General features: G+C 46.4%; 1 protein-coding gene across 3 annotated transcripts in view; it reads left to right on the plus strand.

Moving 5' to 3' along the window:
- VPS13A (vacuolar protein sorting 13 homolog A) overlaps positions 1-27,887 on the plus strand; it is a 745,426-nt gene that overhangs the window by 98,875 nt on the left and 618,664 nt on the right. For all 3 annotated transcript variants that reach the window (XM_029616432.1, XM_029616443.1, XM_029616452.1), the window contains exons 6-7: positions 12,409-12,518; positions 13,241-13,300. In XM_029616432.1, the coding sequence (XP_029472292.1) occupies positions 12,409-12,518; positions 13,241-13,300 (170 nt within the window). The remainder of the gene's footprint in view (positions 1-12,408; positions 12,519-13,240; positions 13,301-27,887) is intronic.

Raw genomic sequence — 27,887 nt, forward strand, 5'->3', positions numbered from 1 at the left:
CTTCTCAATCCATCATATCAGTAACCTTTTATTCCCTCACCAGTCAGTCCTAAATCATAGACTTACTGATGTTCTTAGGTTCTGGTAGTGTCACAAAACCTTCTAAACATAAATCTTGCCGTTTAATATGGCAGGCTTTACCTCCTGACGCTAAAAAAAAAAAAAAAAAAAAAAAAGAGGTATTACCCCTTTTACTTTTCCACCATTTTTTCTTACTCCCTCGGATTCTGTTCTCCAGACATCCTCCACATAGATACACCTTTCTCTTAGGAGGTGTATCGTTTTGGGAGTTGGTTCCCGTTTTCGGTAATCCTCTCTGAGTCGGCTTACCATGGATTATCCACTGATCAAGCCGCCTCTATTTCTCTAATCACGGAATGAACATATATATTCTCCTTATAAGTCTCATACATTCTACGTTTGAGCCTTTCCATTCCTCTCTTCCACAGTTTGGCAAGGGAACTTCTTTCCCTCTTAATGTCATTCCTGCCAGCAGGGACGTGAGTTATGCACTCTTTCCATACTCACCTGACTCCGTTCCTCTGCCACTGAGTAGTTCTACGCATTCAACTTTCTATCCTTTTCAGGTAGATGTTGTATCTCCTTTCCTCAGGAAATACTCTATTAATTTTTCCTAACCTCTCTCTCTCGCCCTAGGGAGAGACTGGGTTTTCCACATTCCTGGACAGTAATGCTGCGCTTACATTCTATCTACATTGCACTGCATTCCATGTGAATTCCACTTGACTCTTTCCTTCATGCAAGGGTCAAGCTGCTACTTCCAGTGGCCACACAGACCTAATCCTTCTGATTAAGTGGTCTATATTTCCTTTCCTACCAACAAGCAGACATTTCACTACAACACTGTGGGTATCCACATACTGTTGTGTCCGTCTTAGCCTAACAGCTTCCCTTTGGTTACTGCTGCTTGTACTTTTTTATCAGGTTGCAGCCTGGAGTCCTCTCCATACCTTCGCAGCCTATTATTGCTTACATTTGACTAGCCGGCATGCTCCATGTTTGGGCCAGTCCGCCTACTCTTACTTTTTTCAATTCACTACCCAACATCCTTCCACGAACCCATTATGGTGTTGCGGATGCCCTCCGTTCCCATTTCCACCTCAGTCGTTACGCCTTTGCGCATCTGCGGTGTATCTGGTGCATTCCCGGGCATCCTCAGCTCGGTACTCACCCATTTGTGAGGACTACCATCCTGCTTGTCCTGTGAGAAAGCAAATGTTGCTTACCTGATGTAACAGGTGTTCTCACAGGACAGCAGGATGTTAGTCCTCACGAAACCCGCCCGCCACCCCACGGAGTTGGGTCTGTATACTTTTATTTTAGTTTCGCTTGCGCTTTTTAGCTATAAGACGAGACTGAGGGAGACACCTGTGGCTCACAGGGATAATTGCAGGCTGGGCATGCTCAGTGCACCCAGTGTGCCAGTGTCAGTCACCCTTACCCTTGCCTCTAATGCAGGGGTAGGCGGTAAGTTAGCAGGTTAAACGCGGGGCAAAACGGCAGGGTACAATAGCGATAGTCGGGGCACGCGTTACTGGATGGTAGGGAATAGCTATTCTCACAGGACAAGCAGGATGGTAGTCCTCACAAATGGGTGACATCGAGGATGGAGCCCTGTACGGAAAACTTTTCTGTCAAAGTTTCAACAAGCTTTGACTGACACTGGCACACTGGGTGCACTGAGCATGCCCAGCCTGCAATTATCCCTGTGAGCCACAGGTGTCTCCCTCAGTCTTCTTTTTTCCGCTCTGCAGTCAGCATAGCGGTTGGAGCTCTGTGAGGATTTTTTAACTAATTACCTCATGGAAACACTTAACTTTTCACTTCAAAAAACACTTTTTCCCTGCACAGGGTCTCCCTCCGCGTACGTTTTTTAACGACGCTCGGTGAGTACTAATTCTTATTTGTTCGGTCGGTTCCTGTCACTATCTTAAGGCTGTTAACTGACTGAAGCCTTCCCTTCCCCCATTTTTCAGTTAGCTTTAAACAGCTTGCGAGTATCTCTGTGACACTCTGCTTGCTTATGCTAGTGGGGTAGGGATTTTTTCCTTAACTTTAGGACCTCTGTAGCTTCAAGTCCTTCGTTCCCTGGTACCCTCACGCAGTCGATACCCTATCGCTACACCGGGACCCTCCTAAACCGCCCTGGGCTTTTATATGTCATCAGCGCCCCTCCCCCCACGGTTGCCCTGATGCCTTTATCCATGTTTTTTGCTTTTTCAGTGCTACCAGGCTTTTTTCCTCCTACGCACTGTTTTTTTTCCTTGGGCTTCCTCGGTGCCGTCCCTACCCGGATGCATGCCATTGACGCACACGCTGTTAGTCACTGCCATGCATACTCGGGGTCGCCGCCACCGCTGCCCGAGACACTTTTTAACGATCCCAGGGTCACTTCATCGATGCCACCCCCCCTTTTGGGGATGCCATCGATGCCCCATCCTCCCCACCGATGTCCAGCCCTTTTCCATCGGTGGGCATCGGTGCCACATCGATTCGTCGGTGGGCATCGATGCCGGATGGTCCCCATCGGTGGACATCGGTGCCGGATGGTCCCCATCGATGGACATCGGTGCCGGATGGCTTGTCCGTCGATGGCATTGGTGCCGGATGGCCGTCCGTCGATGGCATCGGTGCCGGGTCCTTTTGCATCGATGGACACCGATGCCCAGGTGTTTCATCCATGGGCATCTATGTTAGAATGCATCCATCGAGGGCAGTCGATGCCAGGCTGCTCCCATCGGTGAAATTCGATGCCCAGGTGGGTCCCATCGGTGGGTATCCATGCCGGCTCGATTCCGTGGATGGGCGTTGATGCCAATGCCAGCCTTATGGCTGGCATCGATGCCCATGCCGATTCCAGGACTGGCGTTGATGCCGGGATGAAATTCATCGACTGGGAGATCCATGCCATCGATTCCATACGTGTCCATATCGATGCCACCGACACACGTGTCTGGGGCACCGATGCCATGTACACTTGGAAATCTGAGTCTGTCCAAATCGATACCGTCAACGTCTGTGGCCCTATAGTTGATGCCCGTGGCCATGCCACAAACGGCATAAATGCCCGCCTCCATGCATCGATGCCCTCGACCCCTCCGTTTTCCTTCGGTGTCCTTGACGCCCTATTGATTCGACTTCGACTCAGTCGATGCCGGTATCTTTTTCAATAACGGCAATGTTTTTCGATTATTCGATTCCACATCGTTTCAAAGATACCTATGCCACTGCTGTCGGTGCCCGTCACTGTCATCATTCTCCTGGCCAGTCATCGACGATTTTTCATACCCATTTTGATGATATCCTCGAAGCCCCATAGGTTGCCTTCAATATCGTCAATACCGACATAGCACCGCCACATAATACCCTCGCCTCCTCACATTGCTCCACGCTTTGGGTTCTTTTTAAGCCCCGTATTAGCTTAAGACACTCCATTGTGTCAGGAGCAGAGCAGGCGTGCTGACAGTTCGTCATCGATCGCCTTCCAGGACGACGAGGGCTTCCATCTCGGCGCTGGGGAAAGACCGGGCCGAGCACCGTGGCACCCATCATCGCCGACATCGTGATCGTCCGCCGCTGACGCCATCCAGCACATCGGTGCCATCCTTCTCCAGGCTGGACAACGCTCGGGCAGAGCGACATCACCACTGCCATCAGCACTGTTCCTACAGTTTTGGCAGTCCTTGGTGATCCAGAACTTCCGGATCCAGGTCCGACAGCTTCTGCATTGGCGTCACGACACATCGAGCCGCTGTGACGAGGGAAGGGAACATGAGTTCCGTTAGGGCTCCTCTGTTCCTGGCGTGCCCCACCGTCAAGTGGTGTGGGACTATGGCCATCTGTTACACTTAGCAGTCTAAACGCCACTCACGCCTGGCCTGTCTCCTCTGTACCTGTGCCACCATACCGGGTTTCAGAGCGAGATGGACGTTTACGTCCCCGGCCTTACCCTCGAGGACTCCGGAGACCGTCGGGGTCAACAATCTTCACCGGCTCGTCTTGCGGCGATCCACGTCGGATGGTAAGTACCCCGCTTCGGCGGCATTCCCATAGAGTTGTGTTCTCCCATTCGGACCGTGGTTCGAAAAGTTCTGGGTCATGTGCCTTTTAGAACTGTATTAGTGTCACATATCGCTATGTTAGCTATGTTAGCCACAATATCAGGAGAACCCCTCTATCTTCTTGGGATTGCAGCAGGGCTTCTTCTCTTGTCAGTAACAAGTCCCTGTGCCGACCAATGCTCTGACTCTTGGTTCCCTCCCAACCAAGGTCCAGCTGCATTGGCTGATCTGCTAAACATGAGATTCAGCAACCATTGCCCCATGTACAAGTCCACCTTGAGGCCTGGCCACAGGTCTCAGTGTCTCCTTGTACAGCATACAGAAATGTGGGTACCACTTACCGCTCACACACCTGCAGGAGCCTACATGATATCCTCCATTGGGACACCTCCTGGTCTCCCATCTGGTCAGATATCAGAGCGGCCACCCCACCTTGTACCAAAGTCCCGGTACACTCCCCCAGGCGCTACGAAGTGCAGAGGGGAGAAGGGAGGGGGGTTGGGGAGTTTTAATTGCACTATTCTTTCTTTTAACAGAAAATAGTTACTCTCCGCACATCCTGGACCTAAGAAAATCCAACTTTCTTTAGACGTCACAGGTACAATGGTATCTTTGGTTACCATCACTCCATACTGCAGTAAGTACATTATTTTAATGTTTCTATGTGCTTTATGGTGAGTCAACATTACAACCCCAAGCTCTGCCGCTGGCACCAGCTTCGGTAAGTGAACTGTCTCTTGCATCACTGTTGGTGAATGCTGTTTTCTCTGCGGAGTGTAACATCATTCACTTTCCTTGCATAGACTACTGCTAACCACTTTCAGTACATGCAAGGAGCTCTCACTTTTTTCAGGACTCACTATACATTTACTAACTGGGATTACTGTCACTGCCATAAATCCCTTCTGTAACACTTCTGGACACCACAGTCTTAAGACCCTCTTGTCCAGCATGCGCACAGACATTCTGATACATTGTTATATGTCCCTGCGCATATTTTCCATAACCTCAGCCTTTCAACTTTTCATGGTTGGGCTATGGGGTTTCTTCCCACTATGCATTTTTCTCATAATTCAAAACTGCTATGGGTTATATTCAGTGACATTCTATACTCAATGGACCTAAGTGGTTTCATTGCTTTCGTCCCTGATTCTTATCCCAGTTCGAACTAGGACCTAGTCTCCTTCGACTCATGCTCGCAATTCCTTAGGGTTATAAAGTTTCTCCTGAAAGCTGTCAACCCATTATGCATCTATTGCACTCCAGCATAGTTTCTCATAAACGTCCTGGACGTTGCACCCATGAGTTATGCCCTTATGCCTTCCAATACTGCTTTTGCAACAATTCTTTGTGCATACAGACAGACAGCATAGGGACAATGTGCTTTCCAACTCATAAGCACGCACAACCTCTTAGCTGCTCTGCTAGACAGCTGCGCAGCTCTACCCTTGGCCCTTGTTCACTTCATGCATCCTTGGGCCACATATCTAAGAGATTTAATGAACGCTCTATCTGACCTTCTCCACGTAGGTTCTAGCCTCTCGAATGGTCTCAATTACATGTGTACAGGGCAAATCTTTTAACGCTGAGTTTAACTAAACTTTCCTCGGCGTCTGCATCATTCCATACGATGCACAGGTTCTGCTCCCTGCACATGTTTCCTATGCGTTCCCTTAGATGCCTTTTCTTCCATCAAAGGCCTCTTCAATATATCTCTTCTGCTGCCCTCTCGTAGCCAGCATTCTTCTAATGTTGAACTGGGATGGGGTTCAGTATTCTTTTCCCCACTCCCTGACTGAGATCAGTATGCTTCCCATACTTCTCAATCCATCATATCAGTAACCTTTTATTCCCTCACCAGTCAGTCCTAAATCATAGACTTACTGATGTTCTTAGGTTCTGGTAGTGTCACAAAACCTTCTAAACATAAATCTTGCCGTTTAATATGGCAGGCTTTACCTCCTGACGCTAAAAAAAAAAAAAAAAAAAAAAAAGAGGTATTACCCCTTTTACTTTTCCACCATTTTTTCTTACTCCCTCGGATTCTGTTCTCCAGACATCCTCCACATAGATACACCTTTCTCTTAGGAGGTGTATCGTTTTGGGAGTTGGGTTCCCGTTTTCGGTAATCCTCTCTGAGTCGGCTTACCATGGATTATCCACTGATCAAGCCGCCTCTATTTCTCTAATCACGGAATGAACATATATATTCTCCTTATAAGTCTCATACATTCTACGTTTGAGCCTTTCCATTCCTCTCTTCCACAGTTTGGCAAGGGAACTTCTTTCCCTCTTAATGTCATTCCTGCCAGCAGGGTCCGTGAGTTATGCACTCTTTCCATACTCACCTGACTCCGTTCCTCTGCCACTGAGTAGTTCTACGCATTCAACTTTCTATCCTTTTCAGGTAGATGTTGTATCTCCTTTCCTCAGGAAATACTCTATTAATTTTTCCTAACCTCTCTCTCTCGCCCTAGGGAGAGACTGGGTTTTCCACATTCCTGGACAGTAATGCTGCGCTTACATTCTATCTACATTGCACTGCATTCCATGTGAATTCCACTTGACTCTTTCCTTCATGCAAGGGTCAAGCTGCTACTTCCAGTGGCCACACAGACCTAATCCTTCTGATTAAGTGGTCTATATTTCCTTTCCTACCAACAAGCAGACATTTCACTACAACACTGTGGGTATCCACATACTGTTGTGTCCGTCTTAGCCTTAACAGCTTCCCTTTGGTTACTGCTGCTTGTACTTTTTTATCAGGTTGCAGCCTGGAGTCCTCTCCATACCTTCGCAGCCTATTATTGCTTACATTTGACTAGCCGGCATGCTCCATGTTTGGCCAGTCCGCCTACTCTTACTTTTTTCAATTCACTACCCAACATCCTTCCACGAACCCATTATGGTGTTGCGGATGCCCTCCGTTCCCATTTCCACCTCAGTCGTTACGCCTTTGCGCATCTGCGGTGTATCTGGTGCATTCCCGGGCATCCTCAGCTCGGTACTCACCCATTTGTGAGGACTACCATCCTGCTTGTCCTGTGAGAAAGCAAATGTTGCTTACCTGATGTAACAGGTGTTCTCACAGGACAGCAGGATGTTAGTCCTCACGAAACCCCGCCCGCCACCCCCACGGAGTTGGGTCTGTATACTTTTATTTTAGTTTCGCTTGCGCTTTTTAGCTATAAGACGAGACTGAGGGAGACACCTGTGGCTCACAGGGATAATTGCAGGCTGGGCATGCTCAGTGCACCCAGTGTGCCAGTGTCAGTCAAAGCTTGTTGAAACTTTGACAGAAAAGTTTTCCGTACAGGGCTCCATCCTCGATGTCACCCATTTGTGAGGACTACCATCCTGCTGTCCTGTGAGAACACCTGTTACATCAGGTAAGCAACATTTGCTATTCGCTCGTTTGCATGCAAGATACATGCCGCGTGCGGAACGGGTTGCCCGGGAATTTTAGGACGCGGTAGGAGTAGGTTAAAGGGGGTTGTGGATCGCAGGAAGGGCTAACGCGGCTGGGAAGTGAGTAGAACGCGAGTTAGGAGTGGGGTAAACGCGTCCGCACTTTACTGGATAGACCTGTCAGTTAGGGTTCATCTCAGTACAATTGGATTGATCATCGCCATGTAGAAGGTAAACCCTATTCTGTACAGCCTTTAGTTGCCTGTTACAAGTGGGAGTTGCTTCAGTTGAAGCTTCCACTGTGACATGGGACCTCAACCTGGTACTCGCCCAGTTCAATAAAAGCTCAATTTGTGAAGTACCTCACCTGGAAAATCATATTTTTGGTAGCGGTCACTTCGGCATCCAGGTTAGTGAGCTCTATGTCTTAGTAATATATCCACCTTATATTAAGTTTTATTTTCCACAATAGGGTGGTTCGGCATACATATTCTGCCTAAAGAACTGTTGGTCTTCCACTTTAACCAGTCAATCGTCTTTCCAGCATTTTTTCCCAGGCCACATATCCACAAGGGTGAACAGGTGCTACATGGTTTGGACTGCAAAAGAGCTGCAGTTTCTACTTGGAATGGACTGAAGCCTTTACAAAGCCCACCCTGTTTGTTTCCTTTGAGTCCATCAAACCTGGAATTGCTTTTGCCAAGCAAACCTCTAATTGGCTGCATCATCTTTTGTTATGCCCAGGCAGGCCTGAATCTGATGGGGCATGGCAACTTTAGCAGTCCACCTAATATCATCCTCTGAGGAGATCTACAAGGCTGTGACTTGGCATTCTCTTCAGACATTAGCATCCCACTATTGCTTGGACAGGAACTCCTGACGTGACAATAGGTTTGGTCAGTCTGTCTTATACAGTCTTTTTGAGGTGTAGAACCCATCCCCATCCTTCCTAGGGCCAGTTATTTTGGCTCCAGGCTGTGGATGTCTGTCTCCTACACACACACACACCACTAAAATGTGCCTGTTGCCAACAAAATGAGCTTGCCCATTTATACCTTTTGAATTTTGTGTTTTCCCCTGCTTTTAGTTTGGCACAGTTTGTAGCTAGGGACTCCCCAGGCCTGAGGACTGCCATTATGCTTGTCCTCTGAGAAAATAGAATTGCTTACTTGTAACAGGTGTTCTGAAGGCAGCAGGATGTGATTTCTCAAAACAACTATGGCCTCCCCCTTGGGGTTGGTTCTCCTTGTCTTTTTAGCTTTTTTGCCCCGCATGGCGTGCGGGAGGAGTGGTCAGGGATGCGCATGCCCAATTATGCATGTTCAAACTTAACGTCAGTTACATGCCAGACTCCATCTGATGTCACCCACGTGTGAGGACTAAAGGAAAATTAGTTTCTTACCTGATAATTTTCGTTCCTGTAGTACCAAGGATCAGTCCAGACACCTGGGTTGTGACTCCGCACCAGCAGATGGAGACAGAGCAAAACTTGTCGGGCACCCCTACATATAGTAAGGCGCCACCCACAGCTCGTCAGTCTTACGTAATGTCAAAGCAAAAATGGAAAAACTCCACTAACTAACTATACCGCCCAAAAACTCCCGGGCCGACTCAAAGAACCCCCAGCTGGATCAGAACTCCCCAAACCAGAGGTCCAACCAACAGATAATAACAAAAACCAGCCCAACCGAGCGGACTCTCGGCAACAAACAATACACTTACAGATTACGAGGGCGGGAGCCTGGACTGATCCTTGGTACTACAGGAACGAAAATTATCAGGTAAGAAACTAATTTTCCTTTCCCTGTACGTACCAGGATCAGTCCAGACACCTGGGATGTACCAGAGCTGACGTTTACTGAGGGTGGGAACCAGAGAGTCCCGCTCGCAGCACTCTCTCTCTCCGAAACCCCCAGAATCCATGCCCCGGACATCCAACCGGTAGTGTCTAGCAAAAGTATGCCAAGACCTCCAGGTCGCCGCTCTGCAAAATTCTTGCAGCGACACATGTGAAGATTCCGCCCCGGAAGCGGCCTGAGCGCGTATGGAATGAGCCCGAAGACCCACCGGAACAGCCTTCCCTTTCAGTATGTACACTGAAGCGATGGCTTCCTTCAGCCAATGAACAATCGTGGCCCGCGAAGCTGCCCCTCCGCGCTGTGGACCTGACCATAGAACAAAAGATGGTCCGAAACTCGAAAAGGATTCGTCACTTCCAGATAACGGAACAGAAGTCTGCGAACATCTAGCTTCTTCAACCATTTGGCGTTAGGATCAGAACGCTCCCCCTCCGGAAAAGCGGGCAGCTCAACCGACTGGTTCAAAAGAAAGCTGACACCACCTTTGGGAGGAAGGAGGGAACCGTCCTTAAGGAGACCCCCCCGAATCAGAAAAGCGGAGGAATGGCTCCCGACAGGATAACGCCTGCAATGCTGAAACTCGTCTCGCCGATGCAATAGCCACGAGAAATACCGCCTTAAAAGTGAGATCCTTTAGCGTCGAACGCTTGATGGGCTCAAAAAAAAATAAAAATAAACCACTCTCACCTAAAATAAACACCTCTCTCCTAAAGGAGTGATTTTTATTTTTATTTATTTTTTTTTTTTTAAACTCCCCTGACTAGCTAACCACTAACCAGGATCACCAGAGACTGTGGGTGGACCTGCCCCATCTGCTGGAGACAGAGTAAGACTGACGAGCTGTGGGTGGCGCCTTACTATATGTAGGGGTGCCCGACAAGTTTTGCTCTGTCTCCATCTGCTGGTGCGGAGTCACAACCCAGGTGTCTGGACTGATCCTGGTACGTACAGGGAACATCCTACTGTCCTTGGAGAACACCTGTTACATGTAAGCAAACTCTATTTTATCTCCTTTAGACTGTAATTTTGGGACGATAAGATTGTATTTAGACCATGGCAACATGAAATCCATACTACTTTGTTTCTTCTTTCTCTTCCAGAGGATTTACATATACTACTTTACCATTTGCCAATTTTTTGGTAACAAACCCGTATCTCTTGCTGCATGGGTACTAGAAAACAGAAGTCTGTAATTTAGCAGTTCTTTATTCTAGGTCTTTCATATTTATTTAGGGAACCTGTAATAATTTTGGTCTAATCTGGTGTAACCAGGATTGTTGTTTTAGCTGAAACTATATGGCATGTAAGTTTCCTTATATCAATTAACTCAATCGATTAACCAACGAGTCCAATATGAAATAAATCTAAATACGTTAGGTTATGAAATTTTTTCCATTATATGTGAATGTACCGATTCTGAAATATATTCATAGGCATGTGACTCTCATACCATCCCGCAAGCTCATTGGCATATCTGCTCTCAAGCCGCATCAGGGATCATCTTTAATCACTGGTCACGATTTTGCCCATGTGTTTATATTGCTAATTTTTTACTTTTTGTTCTTTTTTTCTTTTTTAAATAAAAATTTTACTTCCCTTGTGAAGCTCAATGTCCGCGGAGGGTAATACCCTTCCAATTACTTTTAAATGCAGTCCAGAGTTCAGTTCAGTTCAGAGTTCAGAACTGAACTCTGGACTGCATTTAAAAGTAATTGGAAGGGTATTACCCTCCGCGGACATTGAGCTTCACAAGGGAAGTACAATTTTTATTTAAAAAAGAAAAAAAGAACAAAAAGTAAAAAATTAGCAATATAAACACATGGGCAAAATCTTGACCAGTGATTAAAGATGATCCCTGATGCGGCTTGAGAGCAGATATGCCAATGAGCTTGCGGGATGGTATGAGAGTCACATGCCTATGAATATATTTCAGAATCGGTACATTCACATATAATGGAAAAAATTTCATAACCTAACGTATTTAGATTTATTATGTAAGTTTCCTTGCCATATTTGGCAGCCTTGGATAACAAGCCATTGTTTTTATTAGAAATATGCTTGACTAGTACTGTTGCTAAGGATACCATTTCAGCATTCCCAGAGGCATATCAGATTAAATGTCCTGTCTACTGTATATATCATGCTGTGAAACTTTCCTAAAGTGCAATATTGTGTTCACTACCCAGAGTTTTGTCCACTGTGAAATTCTTATTCTCTTCTCCATGAATTTTTTTCATACACTCACATTATTTATATATTTGCTCCAGGTAATCTATTATCTTTTCAAGTATGAGTGTGATTGTAGCACATTTTGGACATATTGCAGGTGATTCAAAATCCCTGCAGAGATTCTTACCAAAAATTCATGGACTGGTCTGCGCCATGGGTACTTCTGTACCCATGGACTTTGCAATTGCTTTATAGCAAGTGGAAAGTTGATGCTGTAAAGCAAGGGTGGCCAACTCTAGTCCTCAAGAGCTACAAATAGGCCAGGCTTTCAAGATATCCACAGTGAATATGCATGAGATAGATTTGCATGCACTTCCTCCATTGTATGCAGTTTTTATCTCCTTGCATGTTCATTGTGGATATCCTGAAAACCTGTTTGTGGCTCTCAGGGACTGAAGTTGGCCACCCATACTGTAAAGAATGCATGCAGTTTTCAAAATGAAATCCCCCATGTATTGCTTTCCAGTAGTGCCTCCCCCCACCCCTTCCCTGCCGGTTGTACCCGTTTGTGGCATGGTTAAAAGTACCCACTTTGCACTCTCCCTCTGCAATTAAAAGTTTCACAATTTTCAGCCATTGATTTTTCCTGGGTAACTTCTTAACTACTGTGGTAAAATTACTTGAAAATTATCCTCTATGCTCCGTTGTTTCCTTCCTCCTCTTGTTCACTTTGGGATGATCTATTCTTCTAATTTGCATATCATGAGTTGCTATTTGTTCCTGTCATATCAGGCGGGATATAAATAAGAACCTAAATGTAAATTACATTTTTGTGTACTTTTGTTTTAGTGAAAAAAGTTTAATTCTAAACAATTTTATTTTAATTTTAGAAAAGCAAAAAGAAGAAAAACAAGACACTTTTGTAGAAAAATTAGTCACTCAGGTGATAAAGAATCTTCAGGTGAAAATTTCCAGCATCCATGTTAGATATGAAGATGATGTAAGTATACTTTCTTTTCTTAGTCTTATAAAGCAAATGACAGTCTGGTATTTGCCAGTGGTACATATGTCTTATTGGACTAAGGATTCTAGGTCCAAAGTTCTATTATCTGATTGCTATGCTGCATTGTCAGCTCATGTTTCCATTGTTGTCTGCATGTTCCTTCTTTACAGTTTTATTCTCTTATCTTGACTTGCTGGGCAAAATAATGTTTATCTACTGTTACTCTACTGTGGAAAAAAGAATAGGAAACAGAATATGAAACACAGGATGTTTTTCTGTAGCTGATGTCACAAGATAATTGCCTTCTGATTATCAGATGACTTCTACTTTAAGAACACATCTAGAGCTTTTGTAATTTTATATTCCTTGTGCAGTTGCTTAGTTTTTAATAAATGCTTTTAAAAAGTAACCTGAGTAGATGTGAGCTAGAAGCCACATGAGACCAAAGGATCTAATTTTTATAGAGGTATACTTTTAAACTATTTTGATATATTTGGAGGGGCTAATCTCAGTAGAGAATACATTAAGGTGCTTTCAGTTTTAAAAAGATTTACAAAATACTCAGACTTTGATTTTGGAGACAGCATGTTATTCATAGTTTACTGACTACCTGATGTTTCCTGTTATGCACATGCTAAAATATATGTTCACTAGTATATTTTTTTCTTCAATTTTAATGTTGCTGGCAAAAATCGAAATTAAATATTTTGTTTCTTTAGATCACAAATCCTGATTGTCCGCTGTCATTTGGCGTCTCCCTTCAGAATCTCAGTCTCCAGGTATTTTGGTTATTTATAATGAGGTTTTGGGTACTTTTGAGATTGTGATATTTATTGGATCAGTATTTAATGTAGGAAAGACAGAACAGCAGTATAGCCAACCCCACCATCTGAAAAATCAAGAGGCAATCAAGAGATTTTATATATATGTGAGTGGAGGAGCAGGCTGTGACCCAGGGGAAACTAGGGTTCAAATCCTACTGACACTGCTTGTGACCTTGGACAAGTCACTTTATCCCAGGCAAGCAGGATGGTAGTCCTCACATATGGGTGACATCATCGATGAAGCCCTATCACGGAAAACGTCTGTCAAAGTTTCTAGAAACTTTTGATTGGCACACTGAGCATGCCCAGCATGCCATGATCACTGCAGCCACAGGGGTCTCCCTTCAGTCTCTTTTTTTCCGTGTTGCTGTTAGCCTCGCATTTCAGGAGCTCTGTGAGTTTTCTCAAATTTTCCTCATGGAAAAAATTAATATTTCTGTCAAAATACCCTACACGGGTCTCCCTTTGACATCCCGTTCGGTGAGTTCTGGATTTTTTTTGGTCATTTTTTGTTGGTTCCTGTTACAACACTTCGGTATCCGCAAGCCACTGACCGTTACCCAGCCTTATTTTTTTACCATGACCACGGGTTTTAAAAAATGTCCAAGTTGCCCCCAAACGATGTCAATAACAGACCCGCACGACATCTGTGTACTTTGCCTGGGATCAGGCCATGATGTCCGCGCATGTTCCGCCTGTGCTCAGATGACTCTGAAGGGCAGGCATGCCCGGCTGGACAAAATGGAGGAACTTTTTAAAAAAAAGAACTACTCCATCGATGTCTTCACGGTCATCACCGAAGAAAATTTCTTCCTCCACTGAAAAACATCGAGGAAAGAAAATGTCTGGTGACCGTCCGTCTCCGTCCCCATCGGGATCTTCAATCGCATTGTCCTCTATCTACCAAGGAGCATCGGGAGAAGCGACACCATTGTCATCGTCCATCAGGAGAATCGGTTACCGCATCGGCATCGATGGCCATCGAGCCGATGGTGAAGTGGATCCGGGTACAAGAGCTGTTATGCCCCTCTGCACCTGAGACACCAAGGCACTCTCCACCGGGATCGATGTTAGTCTGTGCCACCACATTCAAATGTGGAAGAGCCACTAGCGCCAGTCTTGCCTTCTCCTATGACAGTGGACCCAGTCCCAGTCTCCAGGGAAGAAGTAACTTCCATGATTCAACAGGCTGTCATAGAGTTATTTCAAAAATTGCAGCCTCCACCAACGCCAATACAGACATCGGCACCGACACTGGAGCCGTTAGTATTGGCACCTCTGCTCAGCAGACTCGATGCTTTAATCTGTGCCTTCCCACAGCCTGCACCGCCATCGTGGATAGATCCTCTGATTCCATCCATACCATCGATACCAAAGTATCCTCCGATGACTCCAGCTATACCCATTCCAGGTTCATTGGAAGAAGATGAAGGGGACTCCGATCCCTTACTAGGTCCATCGGGTTTACAAAAACCCCACAGGCCATCGATGCCTTAGATACCGCTTCCTGGTCCGTTGATACCCTCTCAGCCTGGTCCATCAGGTGATGCAGACCATCGATTTCCCATCGGTGCCGTTGATGCCATTCGATTCACCATTGATGCCTTTTTTACCTCCATCGATGCCAAAGCATATTCCAGGGAAACCATAGAGATCTGCATTGATGCCAAAGTGTCCTCTTCCACAGGACACTCTGTATCCACCAGGGTCACATTTCCAACCCCACTACAGTCCTTGGGAGGACATTGAGACAGATACTGATACAGAAGACCTTGTATTTGAACCTTCTCCACCAGAAGAAAGAAGGAAGTCCCCACCAGAGGACCTTTCTTTTGCAAATTTCATGAAGGAGATGATGGATACCATTCTTTTTGAGCTGGTGACAGAAGAAGACACTAGACATAAAACACTGGAGGTCCTCCAGTTTGTAGATGCATCCAAGGAAGTCATGGCTATCCCAATCCATGAAGTGCTCCTAGATCACCAGCACCGCCTATGGGAGCATCCCTATTCTGTACCACCTGTTAATAGAAGGATGGACGCAATGTACCTGGTCCAACATACACCAGGGTTTCAGAAACCACAACTGTCCCACCAGTCAGTTGTGGTGGAATCAGCGCAGAAAAAGGCAAGGAAGCAAAATCCTCACTCATCTGCCCCTCCAGGAAAAGAGCAAAAATTTCTGGATGAGTTAGGAAGAAAGGTCTTCCAAGGGTCCATGCCCGTGTCCCGTATTGCGGCATATCAATTATATATGACGCAATATCAAAGAAATTTATGGAAGCAAGTACAGGACATAGCTGATAATCTTCCTCAGCAGCAGCAAGTAACACTCAACACCCTTATTCAAAAAGGTCTGGAGTCAGGCAAGCACGAAGTACGAGCAGTGTATGACTCTTTTGAAACATCTTCCCTATGTCAGCTGCTGGGATCAGTGCATGAAGATGGGCTTGGCTAAATGCTTCGGGTTTAAGGTTAGAAGTACAGGAAAGACTAGCAGATCTCCCATGCACCGGAGACAATCTCTTTGGAGAAAAGATTCAAGACACTGTCTCCCAATTGAAAGAACACCATGAGACACTTTGCCAGCTTTCCAAGTTGCCATCTGACCAGCCATCCTCTGCGCAAAAGCCCACAAGAAGGAACACCAGAAGACCCTTCTATTGGCCTCATAGGTACTATCCACCTGCATCCAGTACACATCCTTTCTGACCACCTCAAATGGGACGTTCATGTCAGCCAAAGCAGACAAAAACTCAGCCACCCCCACAAACAGGACCAGCATCCGGTTTCTGAAAACATTTCCAGAGAGCAGAAGCTTTTCCATCAATCCCAGACCCGACCTGCTGGTGGGAGGTCGGCTCCATTACTTCATACACCACTGGAGCCTCATTACCACAGATCAATGGGTGTTAGTCATCCTGAACCGGAGATACCGCCTCAAATTCCCCACCCATTCCACTGTGGGCAGCCAACGTCGTAACATCTCAGCTTTGGCTAGAACTCTCCTCCCTGCTGATTACCAGGGCTGTCGAACACGTTCCCTGGTCTCAACAAGGCAGATTGTTCTACTCCCGCTATTTCCTAATTCCAAAGAAAACAGGAGGTCTCCGCCCCATACTAGACCTCTGCAATTTCAGCAAAAAGAAAAATTCCAGATGATCTCCTTGGGACCATCCTTCCCTTTCTACACCGAGGCGATTTGGCTCTGTTCTCTGGATCTTCAAGACTCCTACGCTCACATACCCATTTTCCCACAATATCGCAAATATCTAAGATTCGTAGTGGGTCCAAAACATTTCCAATACAGAGTCCTACCATTCGGACTAGCCTCAGCACCTTGGGTATTCACAAAATGTCTAGCAGTAGCTGCTGCACATCTAAGAAAAAATAGCATTCATGTTTTTCCCTACCTAGACGATTGGCTAATCAGGAGTCCATCCAGACAGGAAACTCTTGCTGCCTTGGAAAGCACCATAAGACTGATGCATTCCCTGGGGTTCCTGATCAACTATCAGAAATCACATATGAACCCGTCTCAGCACCTCACTTTCATAGGAGAAGGCCTCGACACCACAGTCTCAAAAGCTTTTCTTCCAAGCAACCGTGCGAACAATCTAGCAAATCTGGCATACTCTGTGACCAGTTGCAAATTTGCCTCTGCCCATCAATTTCTTACTCTGCTGGGCCACATGGCGTCTACACGTGATCCCTATGGCGAAGTTAGCCATGAGAAGGACTCAATGGACTTTGAAATCTCAGTGGATCCAAGCTGTTCAGCCACTGTCGTCCCTAATACGGGTCATCCACCAGTTATGTCTCTCGCTCCGCTGGTGGACAAATCAGCCTTACGGATTGGTCTCCTGTTCCAGCAACTGACTCCTCAAGTCACATTGACCACTGATGCATCCAACTTGGGATGGGGAGCTCATGTCAACAACCTTCAGACACAAGGTACGTGGACTCTGCTTGAAAAAAAAGTGTCAAATCAACTTTTTGGAACTTCGAGCGATAAGATATGCCCTTTATGCTTTCAAAGACTGCCTCTCACACAACACTGTGCTGATACAAACGGACAAAACAGTAGCAATGTGGTACATAAACAGGGAGGCACAGGTTCCTATCTGCTATGTCAAGAAGCAGTGCAGATTTGGGCCTGGGCCCTGGTACACTCTATACATCTCAGGGCCACTTATCTGGTAGGCATACAAAATGTCCTAGCGGACTGTCTCTGTCGACGTTTCTATCCCCATGAATGGTTTCTGGATCCCTGCGTAACGAGCAAAATCTTTCAATGCTGGGGTCTCCCAACCATCGACCTCTTTGCGTCCAATCTGAACCACAAAGTGGAAACGTTCTGCTCCCTGCACAGCCGTCACCAGATGTTCCCCAGGGACACCTTTGCTCGCCCTGGAACATAGGACTTCTATATGCGTATCCTCCAATTCTGCTCATAGCCAAAACTCTCGTGAAGCTACAGCAGGACAGAGGGTCAATGATACTCATAGCCCTGTACTGGCCTCGACAAGTATGGTTTCCCATACTCCTCGACCTCTCGATCAGAGAACCAATTCGCCTGGGCACAGCACCCACTCTCATAACTCAGAACCAGGGCAAGTTATGCCATCCCAACCTACCAACCCTTGCCCTAACAGCTTGGATGTTGAAAGCTTGATCCTGCAACCACTCAATCTTTCAACTCAAGTCTCTCAGGTTCTCGTAGCTTCACAAAAGTTAAAATGCTAATAGTCGTTCTACAATTAAAATGCTAAATGCTAATAGTTAAAAATGCTAATAGTTAAAATGCTAATAGTTAAAATGCTAATAGTTAAAAATGCTAATAGTTAAAAATAGTTAAAAGTTAAAATGCTAATAGTCGTTCTACAATTCCTTCCCTTTCATATCCAAGTTATTTTTCCATGTTTTTTGTAACTTTCTCACATCCAAAATATTGTTATAATATTTGTTAAGTTTCATACTATATTTGTTGTTGTATTGGGAAATGTTCTTTACTTTGTTACTCTCTGTCTTTACTCACATTGTTAATTGTAAACCGGGTTGATGTGATTCCGATCATGAAACTCGGTATAATAAAAATAATAAATAAATAAATAAATAAAAGCCTTCCACACACAAATCTTACCGCTCCAAGTGGACTAGATTTACAGAGTGGTGCACACAAAAAGGTATTCCCCCCCCCCTTTGTCATGACTGCCCCTACCCCTCCCTCCCTAAGTTATTTCGTTTCTTGCTCTGTTACTGCATTAGTTTCTTGCTCTGTTACTGCATTTATGTTACATACTGTTATTTGTAAAGGCTTCTGCCTATATATCTTATGGTTGTAAGTTACTTGTAAACCGGCACGATGTGCAAACGGCTGTCGGTATATAAAATTAATTAAATAAATAAATAAATAACCCTTTCTTCTGCCCCACTCCTTCTCTATTAGACTATCTGTGCCACCTCTCAGATTCTGGTCTCCAGTCTTCTTCTGTGTGTGTACACCTGAATGCCATTGCAGCATACCACAAGAGAATAGGGGATACCCCAATAACTGTGCAACCCCTAGTGAGGCGGTTTGAGGGGTTTACTTCAACTTAAGCCTCCCATTCGACCACCAGTTACAGAATGGGACCTGAATGTAGTGCTTGCAAGGCTCATGCGGCCCCCGTTTGAGCCTTTGCATTCCTGTGATGTAAAATTTCTTACCTGGAAGATACTATTCCTAGTAGCCATTACATCTGCTAGAAGGGTCAGTGAGTTACAAGCTCTTCTCACATACTCGCCCTATACAAGGTTCCTGCATGACAGAGTGGTACTCCGCACTCACCCCAAATTTCTGCCTAAGGTGGTAACGGATTTTCACCTTAACAAATCCATAGTCTTGCCCACTTTCTTCCCAAGGCCCCATTCTCACCAGGGCGAGAGGATTTTGCATACCTTGGACTGTAAACGTGCACTTGCATTTTATCTAGAACGCACTCCAGTCCATAGGAAGTCCACCCAACTCTTCATTTCTTTTGACAAAAACAAACCAGGAGTTCCAGTGGGCAAACAAACTTTATCCAACTGGCTAGCAGATTGTATCGAAATTTGCTATGAGAAAGCAAGCCATCCTCTCCAGGGGCGAGTAAAAGCGCACTCAGTAAGGGCTATGTCAACATCCATAGCACATTATCGTTCCGTACCTATTGCTAACATCTGCAAAGCTGCGACTTGGAGTTCTCTGCATACATTTGCAGCTCATTACTGCTTGGATAAGGAAGGAAGACAAGACTCTGCCTTTGGAAAATCTGTCTTGAAAAACCTATTTGCAATATAATACAAAACTCCTTCCACAACTGCCTGCTGAGATTCAGGCTGCCTCATCTTAGTCAATGGCACCTCAGTTGTTGTGCCTGTTGCCCGAGTTACGTGCCATTGACCTGTTAAAGGATGAGTCACCTTGTAGCTTGCTAATCACCCATATGTGAGGACTACCATCCTGCTTGTCCTGGGATAAAGCAGAGTTGTTTACCTGTAACAGGTGTTATCCCAGGACAGCAGGATGTAGTCCTCACGAAACCCACCCGCCACCCCACGGAGTTGGGTCCGTTGACGTTTTATTATTTTATTTTTTCGCTCGCACTTATTGCTACAAATGAGACTGAAGGAGACCCCTGTGGCTGCAGGGATCATGGCATGCTGGGCATGCTCAGTGGGCTCAGTGTGCCAGTCAAAAGTTTCTAGAAACTTTGACAGAAGTTTTCCGTGATAGGGCTCCATCGATGATGTTACCCATGTGTGAGGACTACATCCTGCTGTCCTGGGATAACACCTGTTACAGGTAAGCAACTCTGCTTTACCCTCCATTGCCTCAGGTACAAAATTTAGATTATAAGCCCTGTGTGGATGGGGAAATACCTGAACATAATCCGCTTTGATGTATACTTTGAAGTGCTGAAAAGTGGAATATAAAAATCTAAATAAAGTATATTTTGAGTTGGCATTTTATTAAAATAGCCAATATAGATTTTTTTTAAATACAAATATTGTATACTGGCCACCTGTGAAATCATGACATTGCAGCCACTGTTGTGTACACCTTGTGTACACATTGCAGCCACTGTTGTGTACACCTTGTCAGATTGTGATAAGAAAGGAGAGAATGAGACCTTCAGAGTCTGTCTTCTCCACTTTTAAAGCATTATCTCCAAAGCAAGGCAGCTTGGAACTGTAGCACCAACAGGAGAATGCTTTTGGGATCGGGGTGAACTGTGGCCACTGTACCAGTCCTTTCATTTTGCTGCTTCACTCTGCTCAAGATTTTGCTGTTGCTCTTACTCTTTTATATACAGTGAAACCCAAAGCCTGTAGAGCAGTTGTCTCCAAATATTTTTCCACTGTGGGCAGCTTTCAAAAGATGACATAACAGTGGAGGACTAATCCATTGCTGCCTTATCCCACTCCCTTTTCTATCATTCCCCATACCTTCACAACTGTGCTTCTGTCCATAACCCCTCTTTCCCACCCATCCATCCTCCAGATCATCACTTCACCCTTCTACTCACCCCTTTTCGGATCCTTTGTTTTTCTTTACCTCTCTCCAATCCATTTTCTCCCTGTCCTTCAGCCCATCCAACAGCTGATACAGAGACTGTCTCCATTCCAAAAGCAGCTCCTCTTCTTCCTGCTGTGGCTGGCTTCACAGCACAATTCCAATGGCTCTACTGGGTCTCCTTGCTTCCAGTAGTACAACTTGAAGTCTTGCTGCTCTTCTTTTCCTGCTGGCAACTCCTGCAAAGTTGCTGAGCCTTCACTCCTCCTGGCAGTGCTGCTAAGTTTCAATCCTGTCCCTGTGTGCTGCTTTTCCCCCCCTCTTCTCTCCTCTGAATTTTAGGACATAATGGTCTTTGATTTAATCGTTGATATTTGGAGACAACTGCGCGCACAGAACACAGGCCAGTGTTCTGTGCGCGCGATACAGTAAAACAAAATATTTAAATTATGGCTCGCGGTAAAAAGAGGCGCTAGGGACACTAGCACATCCCTAGCGCCTCTTTTTGGACAGGAGTGGCGGCTATCAGCGGGTTTGACAGCCGACACTCAATTTTGCTGACGTCTGTTCTCGAGCCCGCTGACAGCCACGGTTCAGAAACCGGACGCCGGCAAAATTGAGCGTCCGGTTTTCAACCCCTGAGTTGCGGGCTGATTTTACTTTTTTTTTTATTTTTAACTTTTGGGACCTCTGACTTAATGTCACCAGGATATTAAGTTGGAGGGTGCACAGAAAAGCAGTTTTTACTGCTTTTCTGTGCACTTCTCCAGCGCCAGCAGAAATTAACGCCTACCTTTTGGGTAGGCGCTAATTTCTTAAAGTAAAATGTGCGGGTTGGCTGCACATTTTACTTACTGTATCGCGCGGGAATGACTAATAGGGCCATCAACATACATTTGCATGTTGCGGGCGCTGTTAGGTTCGGGGGGGTTGGACGCGTGTTTTGGACGCGCTATTACCCCTTACTGAATAAGGGGTAAAGCTAGCGCGTCAAACGCGTGTCCAAATGCCAGCTAACAGTGCGCTCCGTCGGAGTGCACTGTACTGTATCGGTCTGTAGGCTAGTGAAGACTATTGGGTTTTTCTCTAAGGACAAGCAGGATGGCAGTCTTCGCACAAGGGTGACATCTGATAGAGCCTGGCTCAGAAAACTTGTCAAAGTTTCTAGAACTTTGAGTTTCTCTAAGCATCCACGTGGCGGTCCTTTTAGTCTCGTCTTTTCCGCAGAGCCTTGTGTCTTGCTTCAGTTTTGAGGTTAAAGTAGCCTCCTCTTCTTTTTCTCAAGATTTGTGATTTTTCATGTTTTCTGTCAAGTTTTTTGAGGGTCCTTTTGGTGTCTTCCCCTTATCTTAGATAGGGTTTTGATGTTTTGGGTTAATTTCTTTTCATTTGTTGTTCTCCCAGGGCAGTGGTTCAGTTGGTGCTTGCAGGCTATCGACAGTTGCCACCATTGATTTCGATTTAGCTTCCTTTTATTTTGTGACGCCATGTACTCTATGGGATTTAAGCAATGTCCCAAGAGTTTGAGGACCATGTCTATCATTGATCCACATGATAGATGTGTCCTCTGCCTAGGGGCATCGCATGACTTCCGGGGTTGCAGAAAATGCGCCCAGATAACCCCAAAAGGAAGATTGGCCTGATTCAGGAAGATGGAGCAACTTTTTGGATCAGGCAAGACTGAGCCATCGACATTGGCATTAAGGGCATCAATACTGAAGGACCTTGGAACTGCAGCAATGGCCATCAAGCCCTCAACATTGGCGGAGCCATCAGTTCTGTCGACATTGAAAGCTGAAGGGGCACCAGAGATAGGTACTTGCCTAGCTCCTCCAGGTTGAAGACTTTGGGTTCATAGTCATTGGCACCAGGGAGAGACCGATCTGAGCATCGAGGGAAGTTGAAGCATTGGCATAGGTCCTAGTCTATGCTTGGTGCTGGGCAGGGGGATACACCAGCAGATGCTGTGATGCCCCCGAAGTGACTCTGTGGGGAGGACAGCCAATCCTCCATGATGCCCAGGGGGTTCACCACAGTTTTTTTTATTGGCAGGATGTCCATCGATCCTCCTCTTGGGTCTAAGAGGATGTGACTATTCCTGGCTACCAGTTAGTCTTGACATCAGCGATGTTTGTTTGAAGAGGAGTTTGAAAAGTGTGTGCAGGTGGCTGTGGAGTGGGTGGTGCAGAATGTCTACATTGGGGCACTGATGGCACCAGGGCCAGCACCGACCTACATCGAACCCCTGCATGAATCTGTACATGCGCTCATTAGCATGCTACCAACACAGCAGATGCCCCGTGGGACTTTGAAGGAACCACTGGCCAATCTGGTGGTCATTTTAGATTCCCCGGAGGTGGAAGCTCCCTCGGAGACAGGAGCTGCCTTGAGGGCTGGGCCAATGCGATCCATTCCATCTGTTCCTATACTGACGGTCAGTGGCCGAGCGCCACAGGCCCATTGCCTGTCGATGACAGTGATGACGATGTCCCTTATGACCCCTGGGGAGATGACGACTCAGATACATCTGACACAGATGCATCAGATGTCTCCTCTCGGACCCGACTCCTCCAGCTGTTCAAAGGAAATCTCCACTGGAGGACCTCCCCTTTGCTGAGTTTAAGTTGATGGCAACAGCCATTGCTTTCAGTTTGCGCAGAGGAGGATACCTGGCACAAGATGCTGATATCCTCCAGTAGGTGGAGCCTTCCAAAGAAATCGTGTCAGTCCCACTACTCGATCCTCGTGAGGCTGCTGATGAAGATGTGGGTACAGCTCCTCTCAGTGCCTCCCATAAACAGAAAGGTAGACTATGTTTATCTTGTCCAAAAGGCTCTTGGATTTGACAAGTGTCAGCTACCACACCAATCTGCGATTGTCGAATCTGCTCTCAAGAAGGCTTTGGACCCATTCCTCAGGGTCCCCGAGGAAAGATCAGATGGCCATAGATGCTCTTGGGAGAAAGGACTTTCAAGGAGCCATGCTTATTGCCCACATAGTGGCTACCAGCTGTATATGGGCCAGCATATGCAGGACATTCTGAAGTAGGTGCAGGAGGTAGTTGAGCAGATGCCTGAATAGCAGCAAGATACGCTATAGTTATTGGTGCTCAAGGACTTGGAGCGTGGTAAACATGGGGTTTGGTTGACCTATGATGCTTTCAAAATGGCATCAAGTCTCTTCAGTAGAATCTTCTGGTTGGGGGCAGGCTACGGTTCTCCGCAAACCTGTGGCCCAGTATAAGCTTGGACCAGTGGGTCCTTGCCATCGTGCAGAATGGGTACAAATTAAATGCATTAAGTGCCCCGCCAAATTACCCAGAGTCCTTTCTGGGGAACAGTAGCTAATCAGGAGGTAATTTTAGAGGAGCTTTCCTTCCTCATAACAACTAAAGTAGTCTAACTTGTCCCACTGGGGAAAGAGGGTGGAGATTTTACTCCTGGTATTTCCTAATACCAAAGAAAACAGGGGGACTCTATCCAATCCTAGACCTAAGGGCCTTGAAAACATTTCTGAAAAAGGAAAAGTTCAAGATTTCCCTGAGCACCATAATCCCTTTCTTGCAAAAAGGGGACTAGCTATGTTCTCTTGATCTGAAGGATGTGCACATCCATATCAAGATCTTTCCCAGTCATTGGAAGTATCATCCAATTTGTGGTGGGAACTCAGCACTTTCAGTACCACATACAGCCATTTGGGCTAATGTGTGCCCCATGTGTTTTCTCAAAATGTCTCGCTGTGGTGGTGGTGCACTTAGGCATGCTGGAAGTCCATTTTTCCCCTATCTGGATGATTGGCTGGTCAAGAGCACCTCTTAGGCAGGAGCCAAGGCATCCATGCGCTCACCCATCTGGGTGCAGGAGTCACCAGAGATCGTCATTAACTACCCCAGGTCTCATCCGTCGGTCACCTCAATTAGACTTTTATTGGAGCTCTGCTAGACACGGCTCATGTTAAGACCTACCTGCTGCGACAAAGGGCCATCATCCTGATGACCATCACAGTGGGGATTCAATGAGTCACAGGTATCAGCCTGGGACATGTTGAGGTTGCTGGGCCATATAGCTGCTACATTTCATATCACTCCCCTGGCACGTTTGCACATGAGGAGCGCTTAATGGACCCTAAGGTCCCAGTGGCTTCAGCCCACACAGGACGTCTGAGACTGCATCAGAATTTCTCTGGCCCTCCAGAACTCTTTGTTTTGGTGGCAGGACATTTCCAATCTGGAATGGGGCGTTACCTTCCTAAGTCCCCAGGTTCAAATTATGTTGACAACAGATGTGTTCACCCTGAGCTGGGGAGCTCATGTAGGGTTTGTGGTCTGCCCCAGAGCAGCAGTGTCAGATCAATTTCCTGGAGCTTCGGGTGATCAGGTATGTTCTGTGGACTTTCAGAGGTAGACTATCCAACAAAATTTCCTTGATACAGATTGACAACCAAGTTGCAATGTGATATGTCAACAAGCAGGGAAGCATGGGCTTGTACTGCCTGTGCCAGGAAGTGGTTCAGGTCTGGTCATGGGCTCATTCCCACAGGATGGTGCTCAGGGCCATGTATCTGGCTAGCTTGGAGAATATTTTAACGGACAGACTGAGTTGAACCTTCAGGCCCCATAAGTGGTCTCTGGATCAGGGTCTGGCAAATTAAATCTTCAACTTCTGGGGGAGCCCAGACGGATCTAATTTCCGTGCCTTGGAACAGGAAGGCTGCTCAGTTCTGCTCCCCTGCATTGGGGCAAGAGTCTTCTGTTCGCGCATCCTCCAGCTCATTGGTAGGGAAGTCTTTTGAGGACGGGGAGACTTTGATTCTCATAGCCCCTATTGGTCGAGACAGGTCTGATGTCCACTCCTTTGGGAGATGTCCATCGAGAAACCAATCAGACTGGGGATTTACCCAGATCTCATCACAAGGGATCAGGGCAGATTGCGTGATTCCAACCTTCAGGCCCTATTGCTCACAGCTTGGATGTTGAGAAGATGACGCTGCAACCTCTCGAACTTTTAGAGTATGTGTCTTGTGTTCTGGTGGCTTCCAGAAAGCCTTCCACCAGAAATCTGTATGGACTGATGTGGAGGAGGTTCTCTATGTGGTGTGAGCAAAGGGTCTTAGATCCTTTCTCCTGCCTAACATACAAACTGCTTGACTACTTTCTACACCTTTCAGAAGCTGGTCTTAAAATCAACTCCGTGAGGGTTCACCTGAGTGCGATTGACACATATCACTGTGTAGCTGGTAAGCCCATCTCTATATAGCCATTTCTATATGGTTTATGAAAGATCTGCTTCAGCTGAAGCTTCCCCTGAGGCAGCCTGTTGTGTCCGAGGACCTCAGTATGGTGTGGGTCCAGCTGATGAAAGCTCCTTTTGAGCCGCTGTGTTCCTGTGACCTGAAGTATCTGATCTGGAAGGTCATTTTTGGTGGTGGTCATTTCAGCATGCAGGGTTGGCGAGCTTCAGGCCTTAGGGGCGGATTTTAAACGAGCGCGAATAGCCTACTTTTGTTTGCGCTCCAGGCGCAAACAAAAGTACGCTGGATTTAGTAGATACGCGCGGAGCCGCGCGTATCCGCTAAAATCCTGGATCGGCGCGCGCAAGGCTATCGATTTCGTATAGCCGGCGCGCGCCGAGCCGCGCAGCCTACCCCCGTTCCCTCCAAGGCCGCTCCGAAATCGGAGCAAACTTTCCTTTGCCCTCCCCTCACCTTCCCCTCCCTTCCCCTACCTAACCCACCCGCCCGGCCCTGTCTAAACCCCCCCCTTACCTTTGTCGGGGGATTTACGCCTCCCGGAGGGAGGCGTAAATCCCCGCACGTCAGCGGGCCTCCTGCGCGCCGGGACGCGACCTGGGGGCGGGTCCGGAGGGTGCGGCCACGCCCCCGGGCCGCCCCGGCCCGTAGCCACGCCCCCGGAACGCTCCCGACACGCCCCGAAAACGCCGCGTGGTTCGGGCCCGCCCCGACATGCCCCCCGACACGCCCCCTCCGAAAACCCCCGGGACTTACGCGAGTCCCGGGCTCTGCGCGCGCCGGTAGGCCTATGTAAAATAGGCTTCCCGGAGCGCAGGGCCCTGCTCTGCGTAAATCCGCCCCGGTTTTGGGCGGATTTACGCGAGCAGGGCTCTGAAAATCCCGCCCCTTAGTGTCTTTATCCACTTTATACTAAGTTTTTTTTCATGATTCAGGGTGGTCTTTCGTAAGCACCCGAGTTTTCCTGTTTAAGGTGGTGTCAGACTTCATCTTAACCAGTCTATGTCCTGCCAACATTCTTTCCCAGGCCTCATTCGCACCAAGGTGTACAAGCATGCACAATTTGGACTGCAAAAAGAGCCTTAGCCTTCTATCTGGAGTGGACAGAAGGTTAAAGGGCCATTATGGCATCGGTCGCACCTCAAGGCCGCAACATGAAACTTTAGTCCACACATTTGCATCCTATTACTGTCACTACAATCCCTTGTAATTTTGACTCTATCCTTCTGGGGCCCCATTTTTATAAATTTGGATTGCCTTCCTTGTTTAAAAAAAAAAAAAAAAGTAACAAATGGAAAGTTAATTTTTTTTTTAACAAATATTTTCCTCCCAGTGACTGTTTATTTTCCCTTTTTTTGTTTTAAATAGCTATATGAAATTTAGGAAGCCATAGATAATTACTTCTGGGATATGTGGAAGGGACTTAAACCAAAAATTAAACCTGATTTAGCAATCCAGAATGGTAGTATCTGGACACTTAACTATGCTGCATAATTTAATCTCAAGAGGTTTGTGATGAATTTGCAGGAGGACTTTGCAAGACTGGAAGATTAGTCTTCCAAATGGCAGGTGAAATCTAACATGGACAAGTGCCAAAGTGATGCATAAAGGGAAAGTAACCCTTGCTGTAGTTACACAATGTTAGGTTCTATCTTAGGAGTTACCATCCAGGAAAGAGATCTGGGAAGTCAAAGTGGATAATACATTGAAATTGTCAGCTCAGTGTGATGTGGCAATCAAAAAGCAAACAGAATGTTT

This window comes from Rhinatrema bivittatum, chromosome 1 (assembly GCF_901001135.1).
Source record: "Rhinatrema bivittatum chromosome 1, aRhiBiv1.1, whole genome shotgun sequence".
Taxonomy (NCBI): domain Eukaryota; kingdom Metazoa; phylum Chordata; class Amphibia; order Gymnophiona; family Rhinatrematidae; genus Rhinatrema; species Rhinatrema bivittatum.